The sequence below is a fragment of the Embiotoca jacksoni genome, unplaced genomic scaffold (genome assembly GCF_022577435.1).
Source record: "Embiotoca jacksoni isolate LCO1_2020_lvr unplaced genomic scaffold, fEmbJac1.0.p SCAF_7, whole genome shotgun sequence".
Lineage (NCBI taxonomy): Eukaryota > Metazoa > Chordata > Actinopteri > Embiotocidae > Embiotoca > Embiotoca jacksoni.
In genome coordinates this window covers 6,122,740-6,144,220 of record NW_027185425.1, presented here as the reverse complement: position 1 = coordinate 6,144,220, position 21,481 = coordinate 6,122,740, and the positions used below count along the sequence as shown (strand labels likewise).

Genomic DNA, 21,481 nt, shown 5'->3' with positions numbered 1-21,481 from the left:
TCTCTGTATTTTAACTTCCTCTCTCATCGTGTCCTTCCTCCATCTTCATTGTTCCTCCAGACAGAAGCACCTCAATAAATCTCTCATCTCTTCACTGTCCCACGTCACCTTTTCTTTTCTGCTCCCTTAATCGTACCTCCATCTGTGGACTTAAATACGAAGTGAACAAGGGAACAGAACAACAGTCTAAAATCTGGAAACATCAGTTAACAAAAATGTAATACTTACCAAAGGTTACTGAACTTATTCCATGAAGAAAATTGCTTCTCTAAAGAAGACATCATGTTATTCTACAAAAATGAGAGCATTTCCAGATCTACAAGTGCTGTTTGTGTCTGATTTATTTGGTTAGTTTGTTTGCCAAAGTTCTGAAACATTATTAGACTATTAATAAAAAGAAAAACTCTTTCCCCCTTAACATAAACTCACCAGGGCAAAATATAAACCTTGACAGAGAGGGAAAACAACAGTGCACTACTTATAATAATAGGTGGGTGATACACATGATCAATGCTGTCATTAAGATCAAGTAACACATCGGCTTTTTTCCCCTCTCATTTTTGTTATATTAACAGTCAGTGTTTAAATGTTAAAAGGAACAGTCTGCTGATTTTCCAAGTCAGAGTCAACTCATCAGTCATGAGGGAGCTCGACCCTCTGTTGCTCACCTATGCGGCCTCTCGTGACTGCATCCGACTGGGGCTAGCGGGGACTGGCGGCTGCCTGTATGAGACAGGTATCACGGTCAAAAAACCTCCCTATCTGGGCCTCTTTCCCAACTGAACAGCGATGTGTTTCAACCTCGGTAACAGAGGGTTCGCAGACATGACATTATTTTGTGCGTGAGGGCCAGTCGGGGGTCCCATTCCCAGGACATCAAATAATGCTTGTTTTGTCACAGCCGTTGACTTCAAAGAGATACTCACAAGGTGCCCTTTGGCGTCTAAGACAAGGTACCATATGTCTTATGCACCGTGACGGGGCCGTTCGGTCATGTGACAAAGTACAAACAGGGGTTAGAGGTCATTTACCAGGGAGAGCGGTTTTCAATTCCATGAAAGAACTAAAGTCAAGTAGGATTTCTTTAAAAAAAAAATAACCTAAACCCTGATCTTTTCCCAACTATAACCATGTAGGTTTTGGTCACTAATCGTAAGGCACCTTGTGCATCTATATGAGATGCAAAAGGCCCTATAGTTGCTCGTGTTGTGTGCCTCTGGATACCCAGCTCCCTTCCTCCTGCAGAGGGAGACCGGGGGTTCTGTGTTTCCGAGTTGCTTTTCAAGGATCTTCTGCCTTAATATCTGAAGGGCCTTAAAGGCCTATATCGTCATAAATTCTAGAGTATTTCTGATCCATTATGTCATTACATGAGGATGCTGAGCTATCCAGTATACCAGCATTTATCTTCTAGCAGAGAATAAAATAACTTGGATCCACCAAATTTTGGAAAAATTGAGGAGTACTGGAAGAATAGTAAAAAGACATACAGAGCAAGAATGTCTGACCACAATAAAGATGGTTTCATCCAAATATACAAAGTAAGTGACCATTCTTTTTAAAATAGTATTGAAATCGATTGAGTATTTAGATTCTAGAAAAATTTAAAACAATTTAAAATGTCATCAGAATGACGTCACATACTCAGGATGGGATTAAATGCACATTGTGACCTCAAAATACTATCTAAATAACTAGATGAACTCTCAGTGATGTCCTTTGATGAATTAAGATGAGAGAAGTGGGCTGCAGGATCTCAGTATCAACTGGGAAAGATTCTTCCTTCCTTTCTTTTCCCTGGTTTCTCCCATTTTCACTCCATGGGAAGGATGTACAGCTCTGTGGGAAATTGTCTTGGGAGATTACCATTGCATGTGTGTGCACATGTGTGTAAGTGTGTATGTGGATTACCAGTGTTTGGTATTTATTTCCAGAGCTCCAGAAAGCTCTGTTTGACTTTTGCACAATAGGAGGTCTTGCTTCAATCACATGGCCCCTGTCTGCGTGTGTGTATGTGTTTATTGTTTATCAGTGCGTGTTCGTGTGTGAGTGTTTGAGGGCCTTTGTGTCGTCAGTTATGTGTGCGTGCTGACATTTGTCCATGTGCAACATGTGTGTGTGTGTGTGTTAGTGCTTGTCGTCTTATGTTCAGCAGGTTTGTGCGTGTACATGTGTGCGTGTGTGTGTGTGTGTGGGGGGGGGTTGTCCAGGGAACATATAACTGGATTAGCCGTCATGCTTTTATTTCTGTAATGGAAACATCAGCCTCAGAAAGAAAGTAGGGCTGAGGCCAGGCAGCCAGTGTATGAGACAGTGTGTGTGTGTGTGTGTGTGTGTGTGTGTGTGTGTGTGTGTGTGTGTGTGTGTGTGTGTGTGTGTGTGTGTGTGTGTGTGTGTTCCTCCATCCAGAATCACACAGTTCCACCAAAGAGAGTAATGAAGTCAAAATAAAAACATATTACATAGTTATTCGTTGAGTCAACAAGTCCATTTCCTGTAACTGAATGCTGTTTCTGACAGGTTTAGTGGGGGTTAAAAGATGTGCTTTACAATGAGACTGTTCGGGAAACCAACTGTTATATTAATGAAAGTTTTAGAAGTTGGAGAATGTATTACTTTTAACATCAATTAATTTATAAAGTTCATGCTTGAATATTTTGGAGCATTTTTGGGGGGTTGACAGTAGAGAGATGATTGGAAATGAAGGGATCAACATGGGTTATTTTTTTTTATATATTTTACCTTGAAAAGATATATGTAAACTTAAAAGATGAGTCAAATTTATCGTTGCCAATAATTGGTCATATTTGTGGATTTAACTAAATGAGAACTCTATGTAAAACATATATATGCTTGAGGTCATAAACATAAGAATAGTCAGGTTTTTGGATCAACATTTGAAATTTCAGCTTTTATGTCTTGTTTACTTTTAGTTATGAAATTAGGTGATATACAGTACAGTGTTTGTTTATTGATGTGATTATTTATCTACTGTGTAGAAAAAATGAGCAGGTAGTATTTATCAAAAATAAAAATAATTCAGGTAATGTTTGAGCAATTGAACACAATAATAGAGTGAGATGTATATATGGTATGTGTGTGTTTGCATGTGTGTTTATGTACAGTACATAGACAGTGTGTGTGTGTGTATGTGTGTGTGTGTGTGTGTGTGTGTGTGTGTGTGTGTGTGTGTGTGTGTGTGTGTGTGTGTGTGTGTGTTAGGGTGGACTTGATGAATGTGTGTGTTGAGAACATCTACAGGTTTGTCTGACAGACACCATAACAGAGAGTGACATGACGATGTGTTGTGTGAAAGCAGGTCATGGGACAGTGTGTGTGTTTGTCTCAAAGATTAGCAGTGCGGGGGTCAACATCCCTGCGTGCGTGTGTGTATACGGGGGGCAGATGTCCAGAGTCCCATGCCGTGAGCGAGCTTGTGTGTGCGCTGCTGTCTTTTCATGTGTGTGAAGTGATGTGCAGCCAATCAACTCAATATGCTTCCCTTCAATGATTTCTGAGGCCGACAGCGAGCGACTGTTGACATGATTTCAGTTCACGTTTCAGACTTGACTTCGGCAGTAATAACCGCCAAGGACAAATTTGGGGTTGGGGATAAAATTAGGGATAAAAAACGGATTAATTCCACGAGGCATTTCTTGCTGTTTTCTTTTTCCTCATGACTGATTTCAGTCCAAACTGCAACTACTGAGCAATCAGCAGGGCACGTCTGAAGAGACTGTTAAAATAGAACAAAATACAAATGTAACAGCCTACTGTTGCTCGTCCTTTTGATCACATAGCTGAATCATTGTGAAACTGAACAAAACAACTTATTCCTGCAATTAACTCTGACTTTATTAAATAGATTCATGGTTTAATTTTTTATTCTATCACATTAACAGCAGCAGACAGTGCAGCTTTTCAATAAAATGACAAAAAAGAAGCAAAATGTAATGTCCCATTAAAATGAATGATATTTAACACCTTTGAACTTATAGCAGCTATTATTGTGAAATCTGATTTTATATCATACACTAAAATAAAACAAATACAATTATTATTTTTATTATTACTATTATTATTATGGGAGTGCAGCAACTGTTGATCATTATATATCAGCAGTAAATAAATAATTTACATAAACATAAAGTGAAGAAGGTAAATTCTACCTAAAAGAAGAGTTAGAAAATACAATATTCTACCAATTTTATTTTTTCAACTGTGGAAATTATTATAGTATTCCAAATAAATGTTAAAATTTTAGATTTTTGTTTTTATAATTTATAGGTGTAGCCTTTTCTTTTTTAATATTCTGAGACAACAAATAATTTGTTGTGATGTTGTGCAGAGCAGCTCCACCACCTGGTGGTTATTACGGTGAAGTGCACACACAGGGCTGTGAAATCTTTTGATTAGAGGCCTCATTGTGATGTTGCAAAATCTTCGTGCAGAAAGTGAGTTATTAAATTCATGTTTGCTGCTTGTTACTCTAGAACAGCAATACATTTGAGCAACTGTATGTGAAGAAATATACCGAGGGTTTTCTGAATGAACTTGCAGGGCAAGAACTTGAACGTTTATCTTTGCATTTCGTCTTAAACTCAGACTTTTTGATTGTTTTTCTTTCATTCTGATACCTTTTCTGTCCTTGTGTTTTTGTAAACTTGAAAATGAAATGAAAAGAAATATTCAGAAAGAGTATCCTTGATTGTAAGCACAAAGTGAAACTGACATGTCTTGGTTTAAAAAGCAGAGATGATACAGGAACAGCATACTCAAAAATGTTAGAAAAATTACTCAGAGGCTGGATTCAAAATCAAACATATCAGACATTTATTCTTGCAAGAAGGAGCAAATACATGTGTACTCAAAGAAAGTCCGTAGTTCAGCTTTTATACAGTGACAAACAGTTGACAGTCACTCCCACTCCCTCTGTTTATGTGGTTTTGTATCATCCTGGAAAAAGGATCATCAATCCCAGCATTTTCAGCAAGTTCCTCAGAGCCTTGGTGACAGATCCATCTGGTGCTGTATTGTTAGGAATAAATGTACAACAAGCTGAGCCAAACATTTTGAATATACCCCCCTTGACAGCAGCAGCATGTCCAATACCATGCGGTTCTGCCACGCCATAAGACTAGTGGCATCGAGCTGTTCGCTGAGGCCCTTAACAGCATCTCATGTATAGGACCTAAGTGTGGGCGTGCCTCGGAGCATACAATGCAGTCGGCTTTGCCCAGCATCTGAGCTGAGTACTGCATCCACTGTAGCCACATATTGGTATCACCATATCCCGTCTCTAGTGACACCACATCTGTAAATTTGGTTATTTTCAATCGTCGGACTACAGGACCTACGTGTGAGCTCGTATTTGCAACGCTTTGGCGGGATACAGTAGGGTTTGGTTTTACTATACCTATTTTGTTCGTATATTATTATTTTATTATTATTTTTATTTTTTTTATTTTTTTGTATCTTCTGTAAGTTTTCCTAAGTAGTTATCTGTAGGTCCCAGGCCTATCTCCTAAGTCCCCGACCTAGTTACCTGTAGGTCCCTGACCTATTTTTTTTGCGCGCGTGACTTTTAGTTTACCTAGTCTACTCAGACTCTTTAGTTTATATGGTCTCCTCAGACTCTTTAGTACAGGTCCCTGACCTTACTCTTTAGTACAGGTCCCTGACCTTACTCTTTAGTATAGGTCCCTGACCTTACTCTTTAGTACAGGTCCCTGACCTTACTCTTTAGTACAAGTCCCTGACCTTACTCTTTAGAAAAAGAAAATTCTTACCCGTCGGGTATCTGACGTTTGATGGTGAATCAGCCTTTCTCGAGGATCCCGTCACCCATCCTCCCTCCAAATAGTCCTGGCCTATCTGACTTTCATCAGGAGTCCCAGACTCCCACGTGTACGGTTTCAGGCTGCATCCGGAGAGAGGAGAGGATGTTGGGATCCGGCTCGAAGGACCAAATTATGTTAGAAAAATTATTAAGAGGCTATATTCAAAATCAAACATTTAATCTTGCAAGAAGGAGCAAATACATGTATACTCAAAGAAGGATGTCCAGCATTGCTTAACGTCACTCCTCTGTAGTTCAGCTTTTATACAATGTGACAAACAGTTGACAGTCACTCCCACTCCCTCTGTATATGTGGTTTTGTAGATAGTACTGAGTGAGGTCGTAGGTCACAAGATAAAGATACAGAGACGTTGTAACTGAGACAATAGAAACATGTTGTGTAACAGATAGATGAGGACATCCTTTCTGAGACAATAGAAACATGTGCAACAGATAGACAAATATTTGACAAGCCTGATGAGTTCATTATTTTTCCATCAGTATCTGAAGTCATTGATATGCCTACATTTTATTTTTTTTTAAATGAAGCCCATGAAGGCACACATTGTTCTTACAAGTAAACAAAACCACAAAAGGAACAAAAAAAAGAACAGTATTTGTATTGTGTTGCATTTATTTTGTCTTTAGGATAATTAAGATCCATCTTACACTATGATATGAGGAAAGAGGAAGGATAATTCATAAACTGATCGAGTGTCACTTCCTTGTGCTTGGTGTCCTGTTCAGTGAGCCTGTTTTTGTGTTTTTTCTCAGCCTTGAACAGATTGTCAAGCTCTTCACTGATGATGACGAGTATTGTAAAGTATACACACACAAAATATGAAGTCAAGTAGAATCTAAGTTAAAAGATGCTCAACTGTAGAAACCAGGAGTTTCAGTTAACAAACTTACTGCATTTGGGAAAATGTGTGTCTAAAACGTGTCTTTCATGTGAAAAGGATTCATCTTTGCACTAGTGATAAACTTTTACCAGTCCTTTTAAAAATCAATAACTTACAAACTCTTTAACCTCTCTCCTTCAGTTTTAATTTTTTTATCTTTCAGTCAGTGAACTTCTTTGAAAAATAGCCAGTAAAAGGAAAAACGTCTGATTAAGCAATGTTTGGCTGTATGTCTGGGCTCGTTGTCATGGTGCAGAATGAATGTACTGTGATAAATGCATCAGACAAGGTACAAACATATATATTATCTCCTGCAGCTCCCGGTAACTGAAACTTTTTTATACTGTCATTATTCTTTTTTTTTTTTAATGTGATTTCAATCTTTCACTTATATTTCACTGTTCAAATAGTAAAAGTAGGATGTGAAGAAAACAAAATGGAAACTGTTTTTTAAAGTAGAGTAACTTCTTTTTATTCTTTTTCTTTCTTTATGTTTTGTTTTTACTCACCGAATTATTAATCAAAGCAGCATTATGCAACTTCTGCTGAGCAGCAGCAACAGCGGCCTCTGTGGCCACAAGTGGTAATGACACAAAATCGTAATTTCAATATAAGGGAGCTGTCAAATCAGAATACTTGGGATGCTGAAGGACAAAGAGGAGCTAGTCAATTAAACTCAATTTACAAAACTTGTGTGTGTTATGTAGCAACGTTTGCCAACATAAACTCAAGATTGTCTAGCTAAAAGGCTAAACCTCTATCCAAATGGGCTGACTTGGTTTCAAAAATAGAGAGTCGACAACCAGCAAGAGCAACAACACAAAGCAAGTTCTTATAGCCTACATGAAAACCAAGTGGCAACCAACACTTAGACAACACTTTTCTTTATGGAGAGGATATGGTCACGTTAGAACAGGATAATTACTAATCTGAAATAACTCTGTTTTACATATATAGCTTAATCCCCTGAGGAATAATAATAAAAAATATATATATATATTTTATATATATATATATATATACCTTTGGTATGTGGGCAAATCTGGTCATTCGGTGATGCATTTGTAATGAGACAAGCTTTTGGTAAACCCTTGGTTTCTTAGCCAACAAACGTCTAATTATTAGATTTATGTACTGCAGATGCCTGTTACAATGCTCATTGATATATCAGCAGCCTTGTGTGCAAGATTTTGATTTTAGTAACATTGTTGGATTTATTAAAAGGTGGAAAGACTAATGATCTCTGTTTATTTTCTGGGGGGGGGGGGGGAAGCCTGTGGAGCGAAGGTGTGCTGAACTTCTCCGCGCTGAGCAGGTAACTATGCTTTATATGAAACAGGTATAGGACGCACGAGCCTCGTCTCAGCCAATCACCATCCAGATCCAGTTCTAGCGTGACTGCAAACTGATAATAGTCGTGAGTTGAGCCCTATAAAGCTCAATGTGTTTGTAGAAATACCTTGGGACTGACTTGGGCTCTATCTGCCTATTTCTTTTCCATTTTAAATGATCACCTCTCAGTTTACGCCGATTTTTTTTTCTTAAAGAAACTTTTTAAGATGTTTTCCTCCGCGATGCTTCTTATTTGTCTGTATTCCGTTTTGGGTTTGTTCGGTTCTGTATCGGGTTCTCCCGCTGTGGAGGAAGCTTACGGGGCTGTGGTCGGTGTCGTGTCTCCGGGACAGACTCATCTGACGGGGGAGTCCCTTCGCTCCCTCTTTAATACACTGAAGAAACGTGTGCAGTGTGGCGAAGTGTCGTGTGAAAAGGTAAGTTTTATTGGGTAACTGCGCGGCCAGGTTAGAGAGCCGGGTGCCTAAACTGCAGGTGCGGTAGAAAAAGGGCGAGGTCCAAAAGCTATTAACCAATCTGTTAATGACTCCGCTGATAAACTGGATTCATCTGTGGGAATCCTTTTGCTGCTTTTAAATGTAACAGGCTTATTTATTCAAAGTCATTTGAAATATCCTGTTGAATATACCAAGAAAAATCAAGAAAATAACAACTCACCCTGATGATGAACATGTAATGATGCACATTAAGGAACCAAATAAAACAACTGTTCGTGTTTTTTTTTTTTAATGTTGGCTTCACAGTAAGTTCAGACCCTTTCCTGATATTGCACATACAACTAAAGATGTTTTCTGTCGAGTACTATTTAATCAATTAATAATATTTACATGTTCTGATTGTAATACGTCTATGCATGCGGCCTGGCCATGCATACACTGTTCCAATGCAACAATTTAATAATGAAGTAAAGATTTTGATCACTTTATCAGAGCAAATCTTGGACAAAACACCTTCTGAAACCTTATAAAAACATCGAATAGGCTTTTTTCTAATGTAAGCAGTCATAGGAAATGCAAAGCAAGATCATCAAGTCTAAATTGAACACCAGAACCAGCCTTTTTTTTAATGACTGAAACAATCGTGTTTAGTCACTGAGGCAGCACTAATCCATGCTTATTTTATAAACTCTGTTAAAGTATTTACAGTCAACTTAGACAAAACCACTTTATCAGTGCAGGACAGCAAAGTCCTTATTAGTTCCTACATGTCCGCTGTAAAGTGCATGAATGCACAGGGCATAATTGATTAATATCTACCGTCAAACAGCTGTAGTGGCTGCCAGTGAATGATGGACAAAAGTCACAAGATGAAATTGTTTTATTGCACATTTTATTGATTGGGTTACACCTAACATTGCCAAATAAAGTGTTGATATCAAAGGCTTAGTGGTGACAACGGCATGAAAGGAGTTAAATAACATAATAAACCTTATTTGAGCGACATTAATGTCATGATAGATGTCATGGAGTCCTTATAGTTTGACCTTGTAAATTAGAATTATGGTGTGTCAGCATTTTGCTTCTTGTTTTGACAGGATTAAGGGTCAGTTCGCCAAAATTACAAAGGAAAAGTTTTTTTACTTTCTTACCTCGCCTACTGTTATCTAGACATTATTTTAGTTTTATGTTCTCATATTTTGAAATACGAGTCTTCCTAAACCATCAATTCAACACAACAGAGGTGACTGAAATTTAATTTGTAGTGCACAAAACATTATTAAATTCCATTTAACCATGGGACTATTTCTTTAATTATAAGTGCTGAGTAACAGAGTAACCCGATTTTTTTTTTTTTTTAATTCACAAACCAAATTCTTATTTATCTGTGTTATATCTGAGGGGGAGGCAGGTATATCAGAGACAGGTGTCTGAAAGTCTGGAAAATGAAACTAAAACTAGTAATATGGCCAAATATAATAGAAAAAAATATGTATATGTTGTTATTTGGATGGAGCAAAACTTAATAAAACTCTGTCCTTGTAGATTTTTATGACCCTTTTATTCTCCTTTTTCCTCCCTGTCAGAGTTTGTGAGTCAGGATAGATGGAGATCAGTACTTTATGGTGCTTGGCTCCATTTATAATGTCACCTTCTTTCAGCGCTACTTGTTATCTGAAAACATTTTCCCTAATAAAAGGTAATATAAGAGCTGATTTTCACAAGATCATTAGATTACAGGCTGCCGTTCATTCTGTGAATGTAATTTTGAATGCCAACTGTGCATCATTGATTTGAACAACACGAAACACAGAAATGAATGAACTTTGATTTATAACATTCAGGACCTGTGTGCTGGAGCCACTGTTGTTTCTGTGTGTCGTTTTATAAACTGCTGATGTTCCCTGTAAATGACATTGCCCGTATGTTTTTCTCTCCCTTGTAATGCTTTATTGTATGGCTGCATAGTGTGATCTTTCAGATGGCATTCACCAGCTCATCAACAATCCCTCTGTCCACGGGGAGGAAGAGACTGGAAAAGGCAGCGAAAATGTAACTGTCAGCTTGTCTCAGTTCATGGCTCTTGCTGCCGGCAGCATCCTATACCTTACTTCTCCTGGCCTGGTCTGCACCGCGATAAGGCAGGAGAGGTGGGGAGAGGAGACCGAACACTTCTTGCACAAAATCACACATCATGACCACGATGAACACAAGAACGAGACGCACCGGGACCAAGATGATGAGCACATACACCTCCATGGATTAGAAGTTGTGCTTGAAGAACTTCACCACCACTATAAGCCGTCAGACAGTGAGGTAAGAATAAGACAATACTGAACCTTGATTTGTTGGTACATCAAACCATGCTTTTCCGTGGTCAAATCTGTTGCTTGGTTTCTGCCATATTCAGGACAAATTGGAGCGGTAACAAGATAATTAACAAAACATCAAAGAACAAAACAAAACATTACCAATACACAAAAACTTGCTGATTTTTTTTTTTTTCTCATTGAAACACACCAGGAAACTTGCTATCAGTGATGAGTGAATGCCAGGAGGCGTAGTGTTTGGCTTCAAAGGGTCACAAGTAAAAAGACAGGGAACTGTATTTTGGAACTGTGCTTTATGCGTGATAATTAAATATTTTAGTAACCAGTTTGTGATCTGTCATTGTTTCTAACATAATTTTTCATGTAATAACATCTTTTCTAAATCTTGCCCATCCTTTGTTCTAATTTACTTGTGAATTGTACTTTATGTGATCACTGTTGATTGCAACATATGTTGTCATACTTGGGCGATACCTGCAGCAGAGCCCGCCATTATACTGTAATCGACATTGTTGATCGTTGAAGATTTTTAAAATGACCTATTTGTGTTTATTGCAGCCTCAAGTGGGCGTTGTAATTATGATGCATGCAATGGGGGAGGTCAGATGACGGAGTATAAAGAGCAGAACGTAGCTTACATAACAAACGTAGTTAGTTTAAGCCAAACCATGATCTTTTCCTAAACCTATCCAAGTAGTTTTAGTCCCTAAACCTAACCACCTACACAAAACAGTGTGGGGTAGACAGTTTTTCACGAGGTGGACAATACTGTTCCTAAAAAAAACTAACTTAAGCAAAGTTAATATGATGACAAAACAATGAGGAATCAATAACGACAATGCACATGATTCAAGAGTTAAGTTAACCAGATAACTAATAAAGAAGGCTATTAGGGATCTCTCCAGACTGTTAATGAGTCACAAATGAGTCAAAATCCCAAACCTATTATTCCATTTCAGAGATTTAAGTCAAGATAATTATTGTCAGGATATACTGTAGGGTACATGTACTCACTAACCTTGTAATCCTGCTCTGTCACGTTTCCCTCAAACCGAAAATGCTCCTTAGTAAAAGAAGCGTTCTCTTTTCTTGTCTTCCTTATCTCCATGGTAACCAGAACTGTGTAACAGCCAGTGACATCATGGCAGAGGTCAACAGGTCAACGGGAGATCAGAAACAGGAAGTGGGTGCTGTATTGGGGCTTGTCCTGTATCACACCCTGCAAGGTCATTGCCTCGTTGGTCACTCGCTGCCGGATGAGAGCTTCTTCCTGGACTTCATCATGAGCCGTCTCGGGTCAGAGAACTTCACCATTGAGGGTAAATGTCCTACACAAACACACAAAAATAGATGGATATAGATTTATATGTGGATAAAGCCACAGAGACACTCTCCACTCAAAACCCAGATCCTGTAAGCTAAAATATTTAGGGTTTCATGTTGTGTTCATCCGCACATCCCTTGGATACCTTCTTTCAAATCTTGCTACTGCAAGACGATTTGAATCCTAGAGCTGTTTTGTATTTGTGTCCCGTAGATTTAGAGGCTCTTATGAGGAGCCTGAACCTCGGACCACACCTGGATGAAGGCCACGGACATGATGAGCACGCCGATCATGATGAGCACGCCGATCATGATCACAGCAGTCATAGACGGAGGAAGAGGAGCAGCCATGAACATCAAGAGAGGCACGAGAGCAACAGCACCTTGGAACAGGTACATACCAAATGATCGATTTGACGGCGCACTTCCTTTTTTTAAATACTGACAAGCTTTGAATTTAAATCACTTTTAAAATTAGGTGATAAAATATGCGTCCATTGATATAATGTATTACTTGTATGTGGTACAGATCTTCCTCATAGCACAAAGAAAGTGACAAATGCTGGGTAGAGTCCACAGTGGCTGTGATTATCAGGAAAAGGCAGAGTTTACTACAGTACCTCACAGATCATCACCAAGTTACAGCCAGTGTTTTGTTTTCTCCTGTCCCAGCGCTGTTTCTCAGCCGAAGAGCTGGTCCTGATCCACGGTCTGCCAAACAACAGCTCTGCCCTCTCTGGTATGGGTCGGTCTGACATGGCTCAGCTCAGCCCCGCACTTGTCCAGCAGATCCTGAGTGGAGCCTGCGTGGACACCCCAGGAGCAATGAAACCAGATGGGCTCTCTAAGATGGAGAGTAAGTGTGTTATTGAGTGGAGTAATAAATATCCAAAGAACCAGGCATGCCTTAAAAGACTGACAAGGAAAGTGCTTCCACCTGCAATGGGAAATCGAGTAGAAAATACATGTTGCTGTTGTAAGTTGTAATCACAAGAGGGAACTTGGGAAATAAGTTAGATTCACAGATTTGCTCTTCATGAGGTGGAACTCTCTGTTCTCTTAATCAGGCTTCAACCAAGCACTTCTTTGCAGTGATTTTGCAATTACAACTTGAAGGGAGGGTGTGTTAAAAAAAAAAAAAAAAATTGCACATACTGTACAGTTTTCACGACACCTGGATGTGCAGGTGTTTTTTTGCATTTTATACTGAACCCCATCCCTTTTTCTGTCTCTCTTCGTCATGTAGGATACATCTATGCAACCATCGCCAATGTGGTGATAACACTGACGTCCATGTTCGGCATTGTGGTGCTGCTGTGTACCTCGTGTACCAATGTTTTCCAGATGTGCATCCAGTTTTGCATCAGCCTGGCTGTAGGTTCACTGACTGGAGATGCCTTACTGCACCTGCTGCCCATGGTGAGTGATGTCATCACTTTAAAACCTGCAACAGATGGAACTTTGTAAAATTGTAATGGCTGACATGGTTACCAGATGCTTACACAAATACTCATATTACAAGCCCCATATTCTGACTTTATAAATCATAAGTCCGGTATCCAGTCGTTTCATGGTCGTCACCAGGGCACTTATTGGATTTATAATGACAGTAACAGTCGGGATGATTCTTGTACATTATATGTTCATTTTGTCTTCTTGCTGTTTTTGTCTAGTTTCTGGGTTTACATGTTCACTCAGACGACGGACATTCAAGTGCCGATCACCAGGAAGAAACTCCAGACTACATATACAAGATGTTGGTAGTGCTGGCCGGAATCTACTACTTTTACCTGATGGAAACTATCTTCGGTCTGGTCACATATAAAGATAATCATCACCATCATCAACATCACCATGGGGTAAGAAAAACTGCCAAACCAGCACAGCTATAACATCACACACAGCACAATGCTGATTTAGGCTCGATACAATTAATTAAGTTGAAAAGTTGTTTTCCGACATTCCCTTTTAAATTATGGGATAATTCCCTAAAGTTCTACAACTATATCTTGCCAAGTAAAGTAACTTATAAATTATGTAAAACATAAATGTAATGTACATTTTCCAAAGATAAATTCCTACAATTAATTTTGATTTAGAAATGATCTGCACTAAATCTCGGTAGATTTCACAATGTTACCCCAGCTCAACACACTTTCCTGTTCTCTACTTCCTCAAATCCTTCTTTAGCTCCAGTTCTTTTGTTTTGTCTCATCCTCAGGCTACGTTTATGAACTGTTTTGCTGCCTCTTTTCTGCTTTTAGGAAGATTCTGAACCTCACCACTGTGACCATGGGAGGGTTTTAGAGATGTATCAGCAGGAAAGGAAACAAAGAGACAAGTCACAGTCGGTATCCAAATCAGACCTGGTAAGAGAAATACATTAACTCTTGAAAGTTTGAGGGGGAATACTATTAACGCATAAACTACACCGAATGCACCAATGCTTCCGTTGGTGTAAAGTGGCTCTAATTCACCTGTACAGAACATTAATTCAACATCCCAGTATAGTATAAATAATAAAGCGGTTATAGAGTCACAATACAGCCTCATAGGATCCATTGAATTTCTGCAAACAAGGTGTCAACTGGTGCAGCCACTGTTTCCTGCTGAGATGTTACCACATTAGTGTGCTGCTTTCAGCAAATAGTTTATGGGCTGTAAATATGTCCAAAGACAAACTCACTTAATGTCAACATCTGGACTTGATACTGAGTGTTTTGAAGGTATTTTCATTTCATGTAATATATTCATTCCAGGTTGGCCATGAAGACAATGAGAAATCACTCTCAGAGCCAAAAGAGCGCAACAGAGGCGAGTGAAGTTACTTCCAACACAATAACAAGCATGATGTCATCTTATCACGATAATTGTAATAATTATTGAGGCTACTCCAACACAAACTATAACTCAGGGTCTGCCTCTGTCTGCGTCAACAGAACAGCGTCTGCTGCCTTATATGATAACTATTGGTGACGGGATCCACAACTTTGCAGACGGATTAGCAATAGGTGCAGCTTTCTCCCTGTCGTGGAAGTCTGGTATGGCCACATCACTGGCTGTACTCTGCCATGAGCTACCACATGAACTCGGTAAATATCACACCAACACACCCAGCGACGAGGTCTGATGTGATCAGTTTTCATTATTCAGTAACATAATCCTGTTGCTCTTATTCCTCTGCAGGTGATTTTGCCATTCTGCTCCACAGTGGTGTGTCTCTCCGCAGGGCGCTGCTTTTGAACGTTGGCAGTGCCATGACCTCGTTCATCGGGCTGTATATCGGTCTGTCTGTAGCCACCGACCTCGCAGCCAAACAGTGGATTGCTGCCATCAGTGCAGGACTCTTTCTGTATGTGGGACTGGCTGATATGGTAGGTGTAACTGTTCACAGATCTAGATCGGACCGATCTTTCTGAATAATATAAACTGACAAGACATGCATGTTTAACTGCATATTTCCTCGTTGTCCTTCTAGCTCCCCACTATGGTCCATATCAGCAACAAGAGACCCTGGCTGATGTTTCTGCTGCAGAATGTCGGCCTTCTGACGGGGTGGGGTATTTTGTTATTGTTGTCACTTTATGAAAATAGAATCAACTTTTAATACATGGACTATCAAGACATCTGCCAGCTCAGTGGGTTCATCTTACTTCTGAGATTAACCAGTGCAGATGTAAAATCTCTGGATGACATTTACAGTAATATGACCTGGAGTTTATGGACGTTATTCATAAATGACCACAATGAGACCACTGGGACGGAATGAAAAGCAAAGACTGTATATAAAAATGGACGTAGTCTCCAGGTGTGAAAAATGAAACCAATGAGGAAGTGCCTTAAAGTGCAATAACACTGTGGACCACTAGGGGCTCGCTACAAAAAACCTTCTAACTCCAATGGACTCTTATTCAAAAAGCATCAACTTCTCTCATGAAATACAAAAGTCAATATATTTTTGCCAAAATTAATTGTAGTGCGGTTAGCTACATTCACTCCTTCTGATCAGTGTTCTGGTGGTTTTTCTGAAAATAATGTCATTATTAAATAGATATTATGCCTAAAAAAAAAGTCATATTTGGGGGCATCCCTGGTTTGATTGACTGCCTGGGGTGAAGTCAGGTTTCCGCTATAGATGGGTGGGTGAAGGCTCCTCTTATTCTCAGTCAGATCCACCCTGTGTTCCTCCCCAGCTCCACCTTCTCATCTCATGTAATCAATATGATCACTTCTGGCTCCAAAAAAAACCAATATGGCGACGGCCAAAATGCCAGGCTACAAAACGGCAGTTTACAAATCAATGGGTGACGTTACAGTGGGTTGTCACTCTTTGAAAAGTTTGTGTAGACTGACCTCCCACTAATGGAAGATGGGAAGCTTATTCTTGAAAAGGGATTAAAATGTGATGCACCATGGCAGTGCCTTAAACTCTAAAACCCCAACCGATTTGTTTATTTGACCGTGTGTCAAATAAAGCAAACACAGAGTTTAACTATGCAGTGGCCTCCCTGTGATGAATAAAAAGAAATAATAGGAACATCCTACCATGTAATGCAATCCACTACAGTAAAGCCACCACTAACAGCCTGGAGATTTCAATTAACACCTTTCTAACCGTGTTTTTATTATATTGAGGATCTAATAAGGTTGTTGTGATGGACTACATCTGATGTAGCTGAGAATATCTAGTGCAAGTGGTCGAAAATATCGCTTTATCTGAAAAAAGTAAGTAATGAATGTTATTTCAATGATGAGGTGAAAAAAGACATTTATTTTTTCATTAATGCTGACGTTTGTCTTTTATGATGTATTTTGATGGAGATGAAACACCATGCACAACATTTGACAGAAACATTAAAGTTACGTCATAGTAACAGTAATAGATGAGAAGGGATGCTGGACTGTTAACTCAGAAGTGGTGATGTGCAATGATAAGTGTCTGGTGACAAAAGTAATAACTAACAGAATATAATATGCGCATGTTGTTTTTTGTTGTATTATCTAACTTTGTACAAAGATGTTCTTCTTGTGCTTTTTGTTAAATGTATCTTTTGTTGAGTCAAATATGAACAGGAATGTCACATTTCCTAAAGAAGAAGCTATATCTAATTTTACTGACTAAAACTCCCACTTGTTATGTTGAAAGTAAATGTAACATACAGGTAAATATATATTAGTCCAAACACTGTGGTATATCTTTTGTATTTTTGGCTTGTTCAAAAAATTAAAAAACATTTTAAAACTGAATATATGGTCTTGGTCTAAACTATCTTTGTTGTCTTCCTGCAGTGGTTTAGGCCTTTTGGACGCCTTTGTTGTGTTTTGGATAATTATAAATTTAGATTTTAAAGCTCCTTCATAAAAAATTTTAACTTAAAACAGAGACTAATGTATAAATAAAGAGAGTTATGTTTTATCATTCTTTAGACAGCCACGAAACGAGATCAAAGACAGTTATTGAAGGTTAATTGGTGTAAAGTTCCTGCTTATATAAATTATAAATATATTTACATATATTATTAGAGTTTTCAGCATTACATTAACAAAGACCTGTTGGCCAGTTCAACAGTGATCGTATTTTATGACCGTCTTCAGTGGTGGGTTTATCCTTTTCTTTTTTGAATCTTGTATTATTGAAGGCTGGTCACATTTCTTAAATTTCTAATCTAAGTGCGAATGACGCTCAAGGTGCAATGGAAACTGGACTTTCTCATCTAATCTCAATTTCCAGGTTATACGAACGGTTTCAATAGGGACAGAGTCCAATGACAACTCATCGTGCACAGAGGCAGGCAGATGTTTATTACCACATATGGTTGCACATAAGCATACATACTGTATGTGTTGTATGGATGAGTTCAAAGATTCAAGATTAGAGAGTTAATTGTTATTAGGTGATTGATATATAGATAAGGCCGACAATAGCAGACAAGTGCAATAAAAAAAAAAAACATTAAAGACTAACTTCCTGAGTGTAAGTATGAGCTACACATGTATTACATTGACTTTTACACTGTTCTTATTGAATCATGCCAAAATGGGCAGTGTGTTCTCATGTTCTTGTAACCACAATGAAAAAATTCCCAGGCATTAAGTGTCTTGTGCAAAGTGAACAAACTATAGAGCAAAAGCTAAAGTAAGTAGCAGTGTGTGTGCTCGTTTTATATCCCAGTGGGGACTGCAACCTGAATGCCCACTAACCTGTGGCGCCATGTGTCACTGTAGGGACAAAACTTGAGGTCCCCATGGGCAGAGTCTGCCTTTTGGGGGTTGAGACTTGATTTAAGGGATAGAGTTAGGTTTAGGTTAGCGTAAGGGTTAATGTTAGGTATTGAATTGTGATGGTTAAGGTCAGGGTAAGGGGCTTGAGAATGCATTATGCTAACGTTTCCCCGCAGGGCTAATAAAACAAGTGTGTGTGTGTGTGTGTGTGTGTGTGTGTGTGTGTGTGTGTGTGTGTGTGTGTGTGTGTGTGTGTGTGTGTGTGTGTGTGTGTGTAGTGGGTTGTAGGTAAGATGTGGAGTCATTGAAAAGGATGACCAGTGTCTAACGTTCTCATCAGCAGATGACCCATTTAATGACAACAATTCGGTTGTGTACTGATCCTTCAAGCATATAGTACCATGTAAAAACAAATTACAGTGATGAGAGCAGGTAGCTGCTGGCAGAGGAAAACTAGATTTTCCCTAAAGTCAGCTCTCCATGCTGCCATATATTATTTTTGAACTTTTACAAAATGTTAAGATTCCCGGTCATCCAGGTCCTGGTATTTCTGAGCGTTATCTGATGGTAAGTGGACTTGCTCGAGGTTTTATGAGCCCCAAGAGTCTTGTAACTTACTGTGCCAATAAAACACTTGAATCTAATTACCACCAAGGCTGAACCTTTGAGCTTCTAATACATTACACTTCATAAGACTTTCACTACAGTAGAGTTAATCGAAAATGAAGAGATTAACTGGAGCAAAAGAAGCAGACAGAGAGAGGAATACTGTAACTTACTGAAATAAAGGAAACAGCCGCGGGAAGGGGCCAATAAAAGCAGACCTATACCATTGATGAATACTGGAAACTATCATTATTGAGACACCGATCAGCCACAATATTTTAACCACTGACAAGTAAAGTGAATAATATTGATTATCTCGTAATAAAGGCACCTTTCAATGGGTGGGATATAAATAATTAGGCAGAAAGTCAACAGTTAATTCTTGAAGTATATGTGTTGGAAGCAGGAGAAACAGACAACCGTAAGGGTCTGGGCAACTTTTGACAGGCGCCACATTCTGATGACTCGACAACTGGGCCAGACCATCTCCAAACCAGCATCTGTTGTGGTGTGATCCCGGTATGCAGTCATTAGTACCTACCAAAAGTGTCCAAGGAGAACATACATGAACTAGTGTCAAGGTGATGGTCGCTCAAGGCTTGCTGATGATCGTGGGAAGCTAAATCTACCTCGTGTATTTCAGTCCTACAGAAGGGCTACTGTAGCACAAACTACTGAAAACCTTAATGCTGGCGATGATAGAAAAGTGTCAGAACACAAAGTTCATCACAGTTCACGGCGAATGGGGCTGTGTGTCTTCGGACTAGTTCTAGCGCCCATGTTGATCCTTGTCCACCACTGAAAGAGTGGACTAAATGAGTGCCAGAACTGGACCACGGAGCAATGGAAGAAGGTGGCCAAGTCTGATGAATTTTCGGTAGGGCGGTAGGGTGAGTCGTTCACCTGGAGAAGAGATGGCAGCAGAATGCACTATGGGAAGAAGGCAAGCCGGCAGGGGCTGTGTGATGCTCTGGGCAGCAATCTGCTGGGAAACCCTGGGTCCTGCATTCATTCACTTTGACACGAGGTCTGCAACAATGTTCAGGTAGGTGGTACCTCAACATTGTTGCAGACCACGTTCACCCCCTAATGTCAACCATATTCCCCGATGATAGTGGCCTCTTTCCGCAGGATAATGTGCCCTGCCACACTGCAAATATTGTTCAGGAATGGTTTGAGGAACATGACAAAGAGTTGAAGGTGTTGACTTGCCCTCCAAATTCCTCAGATCTCAATCTGATCAAGTATCTGTGGGATGTGTTGGAAAAAGAAGTCAGATCCATGGCGGCCCCACATCACAACTTAAAGGATTGGCTGCTGTTGTCTTGGTGCCTGACACCACAGCACACCTTCAGAGGTCAGTGCAGTCCAGGCGTCGATCGATCAGAGCTGTTTTGGTGTGATGAGGGAACCTCAACAAGTTTAGCCAGGCGATTTAAGTATTTTGGCTCATCGATGTATGCATTACAGTAAGGGCACTTTTTTGCATCTACACACACATCACGGTGCAGTTGTACAGCTGACATTTGGAGGGTGAAATTATGCTGGTGAGTGTTAAACTGAATGACTGTTATTAAGTGGAGATGATGAGTAGTGGATGTCTGAGAAAGTCTGAGAGTGTTATTGTAAGCGGTTAAGTGGTCAGATAAGTAACAGTGTGTAGGGAGAGGAACAACACAGCAGCATGTGACCATCACTACCATACCATATCCCACATTTACATTTCGGTAATTGTGCACTGAGTGACGACAAGTCTTCAACTTAGGTATCAATTGTCTTTCTTGCCGTCAGAGACTTGGCTGAACAGTCAGCACGTGACCTCTTACCAACAGCAGGAAAGAGAAATATAGTTTGAAAAACGATACTATTAGGGCTCAGACATATTATTATCTGGAAATACCCATAAGCAGGTGTGGCGGTGTCACATCACGCAACCAGAAACAAATGCAATGAAATAAAAAACGCATTATGCAAAGAGACATAAATATGATTTAACTTTCTTTGCAGCATAGATGTGCAAATTAATTGAAAATTAATTGCGAAGATGAGATTTTTAAGTTTTACTTATGTCAAATGTTTTGTTTGCATATTATGTTCCAGTTTAATATAATTGATCAGGTTGAGTTTAATGGTGATATATCATAGTATTGTTATTCTACAGTCAGATGTTATTTACTGAATGTTGCGGGTTGTAAAGATTTCGTGATCGACTCCAAGAAGAATAGTTGCCAACGTAACAAATAACGGAGATCCATTACATACATTTACAAAGCAGATGATACAACTTTATGCTCTCTTAATGCGAATAAAAAAAATTAAAAAAAAAAGATTTGGGGTCAGCTCCACTTTACAAAACCTGTTTTCACATTTCCTTGTCTGTCTACATCTACTTTCCATCTGCCAAAGCCAAAGTCTAGTTCATGATTAAACATTCTGCAGGAGTGGCTGTTGACTCTTCATTGATCAGCT

At 39.2% G+C, this 21,481-nt stretch overlaps 1 protein-coding gene and 1 long non-coding RNA gene across 2 annotated transcripts; one reads left to right on the top strand and one right to left on the bottom strand.

Annotated features, from left to right (window-relative positions):
- Window positions 1-4,809: 4,809 nt before the first annotated feature.
- LOC138214728 (uncharacterized) lies at window positions 4,810-6,077 on the bottom strand. The gene is made up of 2 exons (XR_011179648.1): window positions 5,790-6,077; window positions 4,810-5,028 (listed from the first exon to the last, which is right to left on the bottom strand). It is a non-coding gene; the product is annotated as an uncharacterized lncRNA (long non-coding RNA).
- A 2,223-nt stretch (window positions 6,078-8,300) lies between these two features.
- Window positions 8,301-17,419, top strand: slc39a4 (solute carrier family 39 member 4). Its single transcript, XM_069176966.1, has 12 exons — window positions 8,301-8,510; window positions 10,500-10,847; window positions 11,979-12,180; window positions 12,399-12,577; window positions 12,857-13,040; window positions 13,431-13,603; window positions 13,858-14,043; window positions 14,449-14,553; window positions 14,944-14,998; window positions 15,124-15,276; window positions 15,371-15,558; window positions 15,663-17,419. Exons 1-12 carry the CDS (start codon window positions 8,301-8,303, stop codon window positions 15,789-15,791), a joined length of 2,112 nt encoding a protein of 703 aa, XP_069033067.1. The 3' UTR covers window positions 15,792-17,419.
- Window positions 17,420-21,481: the final 4,062 nt, after the last annotated feature.